Below are 11,563 nucleotides of genomic sequence, written 5' to 3'. Positions count from 1 at the left end.
TATACATGTGTTCACTAAAAGGCTGTGAGCGCTGGGCGCAGTGGCTCACACCTGTAATCCCAGCACTTTGGGAGGCCGAGGCAGGCGGATCACCTGTCAGGAGTTCGAGATCAGCCTGACCAACATGCAGAAACCTCATCTCTATTAAAAATACAAAATTAGCTGGGCGTGGTGGCGCATGCCTGTAATCCCAGCTACTTGGGAGGCTGAAGAAGAATTGCTTGAACCCGGGAGGCAGAGGTTGCAGTGAGCCAAGACTGTGCCACTGAACTCCAGCCTGAGCAACAAGAGCAAAACTCTGTCTCCAAAAAAAAAAAAAGGCTCTGAGGAGGGAAGTCCCACTCGGACACCCCTCTCTTCTCAGAGGCGAGCTAGTCTCTTTTCTCTTTCTTTTGCCTATTAAACCTCTGCTCCTAAACCAAGTAAGTAAATAAGTAAATAAATAAAAAAGGCTTTGAGGAGTTCAAAGTGAATACATGATTTTTACTTCTGTACAACATATTTAATATGAGGTAAAACTATCACATGGCTCAAAATCTAGTCTTAAAAATATTAAAAAGGAATTACAAAACGCTCTAAATGTGTAGCATCTTAATCAAGCCTAAGTCCATGGTGACAACTGTGAAAGTCACACATCCCTACATATATGCATGCCGGCTTGCCTGTTAAAATTCCAGTTAAAGTGAATTTTCACACACTCTTTAAAAAGATTAAAAATGACATTCCTTCTATGTGTGTTCTTCTGAGTTTATCATGATCTTTCAAAGGAATTCAGCTACATACTGTATTTTTGGGGGGCCTTAATTTGACCTTTAGAAAACTGAGGTGGACCTAACTCAAAGGAGAGGTAAAGAAGCTGAGAAACCACAATCATAGGAAAAAACTAAGATTCCCAGGATTACTGTGTGCATGAACAATTACACTATCATCCCTATCCCAGGAAAACTTAAAAAAAAAAAAAAAAAGTAAATCCACATCAAGAAAAAGTATGCGTATTGGGTAAAGACACATGGTGAAACATTTTTTTAAACAAGCATCTGAAGTGGACAATGTGTCCAAACGTATGTACATCCTTATCTCCTTATAAAAGTGTTTCGTAACTCAAGCCTCCATATTTTTTATAAAGATGTATGCTCCTGCACCTCGAGAGTGGAGAACGTGGCAGGACTAAGCAAGCTTTCACAAAATGTTTTCAAGCCCTCGTTTGTATAACTGTTCTGACACTGGGCAGCAGTGAATGTATACACAGAAAAATAAAGGGGATGAGATCTTTTGTTTCTGAAACATTTCCCTCTCCCAAATAAAATAACAAAGGGACGACAAATTGCCATAGGCTTGTCAGACAAGTCTAAAAGAAGCTGTGTTTTCTTTCTCTTCCCTATATTTCCTCTTCCTTTGTTTAAATATCCCTGAGATAATATTTCACTGTAACTAAGAAGAAAGATGTGGCTGAAAGTTTTCCTAAGTGCATAGCAACCACTGGGTCTCTCTCATGGGTGAATTCTCAGGTGGAGAATAAGACTCCAGGCTGGTTCAATTTCTAACATGATTGTTTAGATGACAAATGATCATCTATTACACGTTTTCTCAAAGAGAGGATGCTTATGAAGTTTCTCTTCAGTGTGAATGGCCAGATGGTAAGATGTTCCCTTTCACCACAGATTTTCTTCAGTGGTGATATTCAAAAACTCTTTCCCTAATAAAAGTTCCTGGATGTTGACTGAAGTCTGTGCAGTCATAAAAGGTCTTCCCACATCTGTTACAATGGTAGGGTTTCTCCCAGTATGAATCCTTTGATGATGTGTGAGGGATGAGCCGCGATTAAAAGCCTTTCCACACTCACTGCATTCATACGGCTTCTCTCCAGTGTGAATGATGGAGTGTCGAATAAGGTTTGCGCTCCGGCAAAAGGCTTTCCCACACTGGATGCATTCATAGGGTTTCTCTCCAGTGTGAATCTGTTGGTGCCTCGTAAGGTGTGAGCTGCGGTTGAAGGCCTTTCCACACTCCACGCACTCATAGGGTTTCTCTCCAGTGTGGATGCTGAAGTGTCGAATGAGGTCTGCCCTATCACTAAAGGCTTTTCCACATTCTTTGCATTCATAGGGTTTTTCTCCCGTGTGGGTCCTTTTATGCAAGACAAAAGTGGAGTAGTGGGTAAAGGCCTTTTCACATTCACTGCATTCATAAGGCTTCTCCCCAGTATGAATTCGTTGATGCTGCTTGAGGTGTGACCTACGGTTGAACGCCTTCCCACACTCCATGCACTTATAGGGCTTCTCCCCAGTGTGGATAATGTAGTGTTGAATGAGGTCTGCACTCTCGCAAAAAGCTTTTCCACACTCGTTGCATTCAAAGGGTTTCACTCCAGTGTGAATCTGTTGGTGCCACGTGAGGTATGACCGGCGGTTGAAGGCCTTCCCACACTCAATGCACTCGTACGGCTTCTCTCCCGTGTGGATGATGTAGTGTCGAATGAAACCTGGCCTATCTCGAAAGGCTTTGCCACACTCTTTGCACACAAAGGGTTTTTCTCCAGTGTGGCTCCTGTGATGCAAGACAAAAGTGGAGCGGTGGGTGAAGGCCTTTCCACATTCACTGCACTTATAAGGCTTCTCTCCGGTGTGAATCCGCTGGTGCCGTGTGAGGTGTGACCTGCGGTTAAAAGCCTTCCCACACTCCATGCACTTATAGGGCTTCTCCCCAGTGTGGATGATGTGGTGCTGAAGAAGATGAGTGCTCTTGCTAAAGGTTTTCCCACACTCTGTGCATTCATAGGGCTTCACTTGAGTGTGAATCCGTTCATGCTGAACAAGGAGGGAATTCTTTTTAAACACTTTCCCACATTCCTCACATTTATAGGAATTTTTCTCTTCGCGAATCAAGGCATCTGTAACTGGTCCATGTGAATCACATTCATAGAGATCACCTTCTGTTGAAACTTGTTTCTGTGTAATCTTTGTACATACACCATCATCTGACCCCAAACCATCATGTTCAGAACTCATTTTCTCCAGCAGCTTCCCCCGCTGGGGGCCTATCCCTATTTTCAAGTGGACTTCTTGCATTTCAGATGGCCCATCCTGATCCTTGGATTGCCCTAATTGGGAGTTCTTTGAGGCTCCTTGTGTCAGTCGTTCCTGGAGTAAGACTTCCTCAGGCAAGGCCAGGTGAAAAAAGGTAGGCTCTGTGGTCTTGGGTTTTGTGTTGTCACCTGGAAGGAATACAATACACAAAAAGGCTTATTAGAGATGGCATTATAGAAAAAACAAAGGCCAGGGACAGTGATTCATACCTGTAATCCCAGCACTTTGGGAGGCCAAGGCAGGCAGATCACCTGAGGTCAGGAGTTTGAGACCAGCCTGGCCAACATGGTGAAACCCCGTCTGTGCTAAAAATACAAAAATTAGCTGGGCATGGTGGTGCACGCCTGTAATCCCAGGTACTCAGGAGGCTAAGGCAGGAGAACCACTTGAACCTGGAAGACAGAGGTTGCAGTGAGCCGAGATTGTGCCACTGCACTTCAACTTGGGCAACAGAGCAAGACTCCATCTCAAAGAAAAAAAGAAGAAGAAGAAACAAGATCAGCATTTCAGTGAGAACAAGAAGATGAAATAGTACCCTCAGCCTCCCAAAGTGCTGGGATTACAGGCATGAGTCACCATGCCCAGCCTAGAGTAGATCTTGAAAGAGAAAATTATGCTGGGCACGGTGGCTCATGACTGTAATCCCAGCACTTTGGGAGGCTGAGGTGGGTGGATCACCTAAGGTCAGGAGTTTGAGACCAGCCTGACCAAAATGGAGAAACCCCGTCTCTACTAAAAACACAAAATTAGCCAGGTGTGGTGGCGTATGCCTGTAATCCCAGCTACTCAGGAGGCTGAGGCAGGAGAATCACTTGAACCCAGGAGACAGAGGTTGTAGTGAGCCAAGACTGCACCATCGCACTCCTGCCAGGGCAACAGTGGGAGGCTCCATCTCGGAAACAAACAAACAAAAAGGGCCAAAAATAGAGTCTGCCTTGTAAGACTATAGTGAAGATGAAGTGAAACACTACATATACTATGGTCGGCAGAGAGCAAGGCACTGAGTAAGAAATAAATACATGTTAGCCATAATTTTTTATTATGCGTTAGTGAAATATATACATCTGGGACCTAACTTGGAAGTACTTAAATTTAAGATGTAAGAGGCCAGGCTTGGTGGCTCAGCATTTTCGAACACTGAGGCAGGAGGAGAGCTTGAGCCCAGGAGTTTGAGACCAGCCTCAGCAACATAACAAGACCATCTCTATAAAAAATTTTAAAAACTCAGCCAGGCATGGTGCACATGCCTGTAGTCTCAGCTACCTGGGAGGCTGAGGTGGGAGAATCCCTTGAGCCCAGGAGGTTGAGGCTGCAGTGAGCTATGATCACATCACTGTACTCCAGCCTGAGTGACAGAGTGAAACCCTATCTGGGGGGGGGGGGGGGGGGAAGAGGCTCCACGGATCCCAAGCACCCAGAGAGACCACAATAAGAAGATTGCCCACAAAATTCAGAGGCAGTGTTCACTTTTCCATGTGTAAGCTGCCATGACCCCCACCTTCCCAGCTGTTGGCTCCTACCTGGATAGGAGCTTTGGGAGAGGTCTTTTGTAGCCATCCATAGCTCCTGTCTGTGATCCAACTGGTAGATCAGCTCTGGTTTGAACAAAGGACAGCCTGTGCATGGAGAACAAAAGAGGACACAGGGAGTTAGGTTAGAAGAAAGAAACCTGTCAATCTGATCTGGGACTTCAGGATGGGGAAGACCATGAAGTGAAGCTATTCTCAGCCAAGCAAAGAAAACGTTGAACCGTGACCATAAAACAACTACAAAAACACCATCTGGCAGGGCACAGTGGGTCATGCCTGTAATCCCAGCACTTTGGGAGGCCAAGGCAGGTGGATCACCTGAGGTCAGGAGTTCGAGACCAGCCTGCCCAACATGGTGAAACCCCATCTCTACTAAAAATACAAAAAGTTAGCCAGGTGTGGTGGCGGGTACCTGTAGTCCCAGCTACTCGGGAGGCTGAACCCAGGAGGCGGAGGTTGTAGTGAACCGAGATCATGCCACTGCACTCCAGCCTGGGCGACAAGAGCGAAGCTCCGTCTCAAAAAAAGAGAAAAAAAACATCCTCATCGGGCCCCAAAGACTGTAAGCAGTAGTGCTGGCTGTGTGATAGTACCAATTACTTTTAATCTCCATCCTACAAAAATCTCAACCCTGTTAAGACAAATTTTCTGAAGGGATTTTATAATTAGTCCCCATGGCAGTAGAAAAGCCCTGGTCTCCATCATCTTGCAAATGGCAACCCTGATCAACTGTACTCTGAGGTAGGCAGGTGACCTATACCAGCCACTCCAAAGAGAGAAGAAACCTTCTCTTTCAGGAAGGGCTAAATGAGGGAGGCTGCCACTCCTGCTGCCATGCAGCATCCTGGGAATTCTGTGAGGGAACCTGCCTAAAAACCTTACCAAGAAGAGGGAGCAAAGAGGCTGGGCACAGTGGCTCACGCTTGTAATCCCAACGCTTTGGGAGTCTGAGACCAGCTAGGGCAAATGGTGAAACCCCATCTCTACTAAAAATACAAAAAGTAGCCGGGTGTGGTGTCATGCACCTGTGGTCCCAGCTACTTAGAAGACTGAGGTAGGAGGATCACTTGAGCCTGGAAGGTGAGGCTGCAGTGAGCTGAGATCGTACCACTGCACTCCAGTGTGGGTTACAGAGTGAGACCCTGTCTCCAAAAAAGAAAAAAGAAAGTGGGAGCAAAGAAAGACAACTGGCTTGACACCCACCAACCCAGGAGCCAGCCTTACCACTAAGCTTATTAGGTGAGATAATATATTTCCTTCAGGGTTAAAACTGTATGAGCTGATCTGCACATATAGCCCAAAACTTTTCAAAATATAAAGGGGTAAAAGACATAAGTACTCTATGGAGAAGTTAATGGCACAGGCAGTAGGACCCACAAAAACACAGGGTGGGATTCATCAGTCATCTCTAAGCAAATGTTCACTCATTTTTGCTATGTGCTTGGCACTGGGTTCAATGACAGTGCAGTGAAAAAGGGGAATCAGACCTTCCTTCAGCTTTGTCAGGATCATGCTCTTCACCACCTCAGGGCCTTTGCACATGCCGGCCTGCCTACTTGGAATACTACTTGCTCCTCCATCTTGCTCCTTCTAATCAACTCACTCTTTGGGTCTCAGCTCAAATGTCACTTCTTGGAGAGACTTTCCTGCTGTGGCTCTCAAATCCAAGTCCTTAATCAATATGCCACCTGGCCATAGAACTTTACTCCTAATAGTATGTCAATAACTGATATTTATACAATGTAACTATAACCTAGGGAATATGCCAAGCAATTTAAATGCATTGTATTTTATAAACACTCAATTAAATTTAGTCATTAGTTTAGAAAAGAAATAACATATTTGAGATACTGAGTCTCCATTCAGGAGAAAGGTAAGTTTCTTCACTGACCTAAGGCTTTTTTTTACATTCTAAGCAAAGCATTACATTGCTACTCCTATGGTCCCTGCATGAAAAATTCTATTTTAGGATTTCTTCACAGGATGCACATTAAGAATGTACTGCAATCAGGACCACATTATAGGTGAAGAGATCGAGGCTCAGGCAGATAAAGTGACTTGCCAAAATCTGGGAAATGGCGAATGGCCAAGCTAAAATGTACACCTGAGTCTAGTCATCAAAAGCATCTGGCCAATTTAACTAAAAAACTATACAAAGTTGTTCCAAAAAATGCTGAGTCCAAGTGTGATACTGCTGATTATGAGGACAATGATTTAGACAGCAGTAACAATAGTGACAGCAACAGGGGTCACAATTGCTAACCTGCACCCAACCACCTATCACAACACACTGTACTGAACCATTTGCCCTCACACTAGCCCTATGAAATAAATACTATATTGGCCTTTTTTTTTTTTTTCAGACGGAGTCTCTCTCACACTGTCGCCTGGGCTGGAGTGTAGTGGTGCGATCTCGGCTCACTGCAACTTCCGCCTCCTGGGTTCAAGTGATTCTCCTGCCTCAGCCTCCTGAGTAGCTGGGATTACAGGCACCCGCCATCACACCCGGCTAATTTTTTGTATTTTTAGTAGAGACGGGATTTCACCATGTTGCCCAGGCTTGTCTCAAACTCCTGACCTCCTGATTTGTCCGCGTTGGCCTCCCAAAGTGCTGGGATTACAGACATGAGCCACTGTGCCTGGCCTGGCCCTTTTTATTCATGAGAAAAACTGAGGCACAGAGGGATTCCTTAACTTGCCCAGGAACACAGGGATCATAAGCAGTGGAGATGGGAGTGGACTCCTGGACACCAGACCCTGGTCTCCCAAGTGCTACACTCAGAGCAAATGGTGAACACCCCTGTGTGGTGCCAGGAGCCTCAGAACAAGTAGGCTGTGGAGGAGAGAGGGGAACATGAGTAGGAGAACTCAATCCTAAAGGAGCACAGGACCGGAAGGGGCCTTACCCAGAGACATGAGAAGTCCGCAGGTCTCCAGCATCACCTCCTGATACAAGGTTCTCTGGGCTGCATCCAACTGTCCCCACTCCTCCTGGGTGAATGTCACAGCCACATCCTGAAAGGTCACAGACACCTGGAAAATTAAACAGAGATAGTAGTGTTTCCCTTGGAACTGTGGAATACAACTAGAACTTGTCACTTCAGCACTGCAAAAGATGCACAGTGACCCAAGAATCAAATCACCAAGCATCTCTAGAGGGCCATGATCTGTGCGAGGCATGAGGGGAATGTGGACATTGCCTTGGATAAATTACAGCAGTGTCGGTCAGGCGCGGTGGCTCACGCCTGTAATCCCAGCACTTTGGGGGGCCAAGAAGGGCAGATCACGAGGTCAGGAGATCGAGACTATCCTGGCTAACACGGTGAAACCCCGTCTCTGCTAAAAATACAAAAAAATTAGCCGGGCGTAGTGGCAGGCGCCTGTAGTCCCAGCTACTCGGGAGGCTGAGGCAGGAGAATGGTGTGAACCCAGGAGGCGGAGCTTGCAGTGAGCCGAGATCGCGCCACTGCACTCCAGCCTGGGCGACTGAGCGAGACTCGTCTCAAAAAAAAAAAAAAATTACAGCAGTGAAGAGAGAGAAGCCTCCTATGCAGAAAGCCACTTGACACAGAAATAAGGTTAGGACAATCCTAAGTGGACTGAGAGGCACAGACAGTAAGTGCTCTGAGACATCAGAGGAATGGGAAAGAATAATAACAAAAACAACACCAGCAACAATAACAAGAACAGCACCTGAGTCTTACCGATCCTCCCTGTGAGCCTGCCTCATGCTAATGGCTTTACATGCCATGGTAAAGTGACTAAAAGTCCCCAGCTCAGGAGTCAGACTCCTGAGGTTTAAAACCAAATTCCTGAAATCAACACAAGCCTGCTATGTGACCTTGGAAATCTCATTTCATTTATCTGAGCCCTGATGTCCAGGTCAACACAACAGGGTTTTCCACTTCACCAAGAATAGTCAAAAGATCTGAAGAAAAGCTGTAAAGGAAACACTGGGGCAAAGGGCCACAGCTCCTGAGTTCAGCATCATCATCTCCATGTCACACTCAGAGACCTGAGGTCCAGGACCTCCACTAGTCTACCCAAAGTCACATCTCTTATCAGAAGAGACAGAATTTGAACCCAGGGTCCTATGGTCTACGTTCTAATCATGCAACCCGACACTCCTTCATTAGCAAAGTTAATGCACAGTTAATGAGGATGGGAAACATTGAAATACATCCATTTGAGCCACCCTGAAAATATTTTCAGGATTTTTTTTTTTTTTTTTTTTTTGAGACAGGGTCTCAATATTTTGCCCAGGTTGGGCTTGAACTCATGATCCTCCTGCCTTAGCCTCCCAAGCTGGATATACAGACACATGCCACTGTGCTGGGGTTAGCCACTTGAAATATTTTCACGGACATGGGCAGAGCAGCATAGTCATAATCACCTACCTCACAGAAGAGTCACCTGAGGTGGTGGCACCTGCCTCAAAAGTGGCAGGGCCTGGACCTGCATCTGCTGCCTCGGACACTTCTGGGCCTCACAGATGCCCATTCTCACAGGAAGAATCCACAACGAGCTGTCACTACCTTTTCCTGTTTGAGTCCTACCAACAAGTATCCCTGAGGTCAGGATACTTCAGGAGCAAGGAACAAGAGTCACAGAGGACACAGCAGGTTGTAGCCATGAGAACATGGGCCCCTGACTGGCTATGTCTGTCCTGGCTAAGGAGGAAGGCACATCTAGCAAAAGACCACAAAATCTTGTGTCCCAAGACATGTGTCAGCTGGTATAAGAGAAAACCACTCAGGAAACCACTGTGGAAGCCACACGGGTCCCCTGCGGACTCCTTCAACAACCAATAAACCATTTTTTTTTTAGTCCACACAGTTCCGCCAGCATGAAATGCCATGACTCCTCATGTCCAAGACCACCTGCTAGAAGGAAGCCTGCTCAACTTGCAAAGTTTACTTTAGGTGTCACCCCCAGGCCTCCCTAACCATTGCGGGCAAAGAAGAGGGTAAAAACACAGGCTGTGATGGTAGACACACCAGTTGTTAGTTTCTGATACTTAAGAGCTACAGTGATGTAAGGCAGGTAACTGAACCTATGTGAGCCTCCAGCTGCTCTTGTGTAAAACAGTGAGGACAAGAGAACCTAATTCTAAGGAGTTCAGGATTAAAGGAGCTGAGGGTTCAATAATGCCTGCCAATCAGCCCACAGCAAGGACTCTTTATGATCAGCTGTCACTCTTTGCAATTATTTCCTTTCTCTTTGTTCACATAACATCCTAGACCAACTCAAACAGCAAGCTTCTTTAATATCGTCAGATTCTCTATACAAAAATGCCACACATTGCCAAAAATGGGCAAGTGCGTAAGGCGCCACTTTAGCCGGAATTGCCAAGAAAGCCACCTCCAAATAGGTGACATCTGGACAGAGGCCAGAAAGATATGAGAGGGAGGCCCTGCGAAGTTATAGGGGCAGTGTTCAAGGCAAAGGGAAGTGCAAAGAGAAAGCCTGGAAAAAGGAAGAAGACTGCACGGTCAGGTTGGTGGCTCTGAAGAGCAAAGGACAAGGGAAAAATGGAGAGACAAGGTCAGGGGTGGTTGGCCAGGTGGATGGGGTAGGGGCTGGCAGGCAACAGAGGAGGTTGGATTTAAGGGAAGTGTGATGAGATCCATGAAGGAAGCATCATTCATCCTTCTACCAAGGACCGAGCACCTGTCGGAGGCCAACACTACTGCAGGACTGCGGATAAAGGCAATGACAAGCTACGGCCACTTCTCTTAAAGAAACGACGGCGACAAAGAAACATCCTGTGGCTGTCTTGGCTTCTGCCTGCCCACAAGGCCTCCAGAAACAGCAGAGCAGCAGCAAGGCCAAAACCTCGTCCACTCACCTGCGCCGAGGCTGCCATCCTGAGACCCTGCAGCCCTAGCGGGGCCCGGGAATGCCGCGGCTTAGCCGACCCCCCAGCCCTTCTCTGTCCTGGGCGGGGCGACCTCGGCTGACTTTCGCACTCGGAGCCTCAGTTTCCCCAGAGAAAAATGCGCACAAAGCGGGCGCAGCGTTGGGGCTGAGGAGACGGAGGGCGGCTGCGGAGGCCTAGGCCCCGGCAGGCGCCGGTGGAACACCCCGTTAGGGAAGAAGCGGGGCGTCAGGCTCCCGCCAAGATGCGGAGAAGGCGCGTAACAGCCTCATTACCCTCCCCTGCTCAGGCCGCTGGACGCGCCTACCCAGCGGTCCAGGTCCCACACTGTTCCAGGGCCAATCCTGCTCACGGAGATGACGTCACGCGACGAAGCGGAAGTCCCACCTCCGCCGCCCTGGCCCGCAGAAATCGCCCGTGTCCTGGGCCGTCATTGGCCTAGAGTCCGCGGCCGACGCAAGGGGTGGTGCCTTCTGAGTAAGGCAGTTTTTTCCTCACACCTACCGGGTGTGGGAACTCACCAAGCGCAGCCGACTCCATGTAAGTGCGCACAAGGACCCCCGCGTCGTCTTAGGGCCGCCGCTTTACTATGGGCACAAGTCGGAGGGTCGAAAGGTCCTTTCTAGCTTAGGAAAATTGAGGTCAGGAGGCGGGGATATTCGCCCCGATTCAGATCATGGGCTGGGCCCAGAGCTTCTGGCTCACTTTCCTTATTTTAGGGAGGTAGCTCATACATGTAATCTCAGTGCTTTGGGATGCCAACACAAAATAATTGCTGAGGTCAGGAGTTTGAGACCACCCTGGGCAATATAGTAAGATGTTATATCTACAAAAAAAAAAAAAAAAAAAAAAAAAAAAAAAAAAAAGAGCAAGGCATGATGGTGTACACCTGTAGTCCTAGACACTGGGAGGCTGAAGCAAGAGGATTGCTTGAGCCCAGGAATTTGAGGTTATAATGAGATATGATGAGAGAAAACACACACACATAAACACACTGAGATGCCATCTTATACTGGTCAGAGTGGCTATTATTAAAAAGTAAAAAACCAACAGATGTTGGTATGGATGCA

The 11,563-nt window shown here is 47.2% G+C and overlaps 1 protein-coding gene across 2 annotated transcripts; it reads right to left on the bottom strand.

Annotated features, from left to right (window-relative positions):
- Positions 1–462: 462 nt before the first annotated feature.
- On the bottom strand, positions 463–10,887 carry ZNF543 (zinc finger protein 543). Of its 2 annotated transcripts, none has more exons than XM_003316741.7 (4): positions 10,464–10,887; positions 7,522–7,648; positions 4,607–4,702; positions 463–3,214 (listed from the first exon to the last, which is right to left on the bottom strand). In XM_003316741.7, exons 1-4 carry the CDS (start codon positions 10,479–10,481, stop codon positions 1,653–1,655), a joined length of 1,803 nt encoding a protein of 600 aa, XP_003316789.3. In that variant the 5' UTR covers positions 10,482–10,887; the 3' UTR covers positions 463–1,652. The 2 variants fall into 2 exon arrangements, with proteins under 2 accessions (XP_003316789.3, XP_063658368.1); XM_063802298.1 differs by having other exon boundaries at positions 10,801–10,872.
- Between the last annotated feature and the right edge of the window lie 676 nt (positions 10,888–11,563).

Source organism: Pan troglodytes, chromosome 20 (genome assembly GCF_028858775.2).
Source record: "Pan troglodytes isolate AG18354 chromosome 20, NHGRI_mPanTro3-v2.0_pri, whole genome shotgun sequence".
NCBI classification, from domain to species: Eukaryota; Metazoa; Chordata; class Mammalia; order Primates; family Hominidae; genus Pan; species Pan troglodytes.
Note: the sequence above shows the minus strand (reverse complement) of the source record. Positions and strands in the feature narration are given on the sequence as shown.

Excerpts from the sequence above, each read along its gene's own strand:
- ZNF543 (XM_003316741.7), bottom strand. Across the intron at positions 4,703-7,521 it reads CGGACTTCTCATGTCTCTGG|GCTGTCCTTTGTTCAAACCA; the intron begins GTAAGGCCCCTT and ends CTCCATGCACAG. Across the intron at positions 3,215-4,606 it reads CTCCCAAAGCTCCTATCCAG|GTGACAACACAAAACCCAAG; the intron begins GTAGGAGCCAAC and ends TATTCCTTCCAG.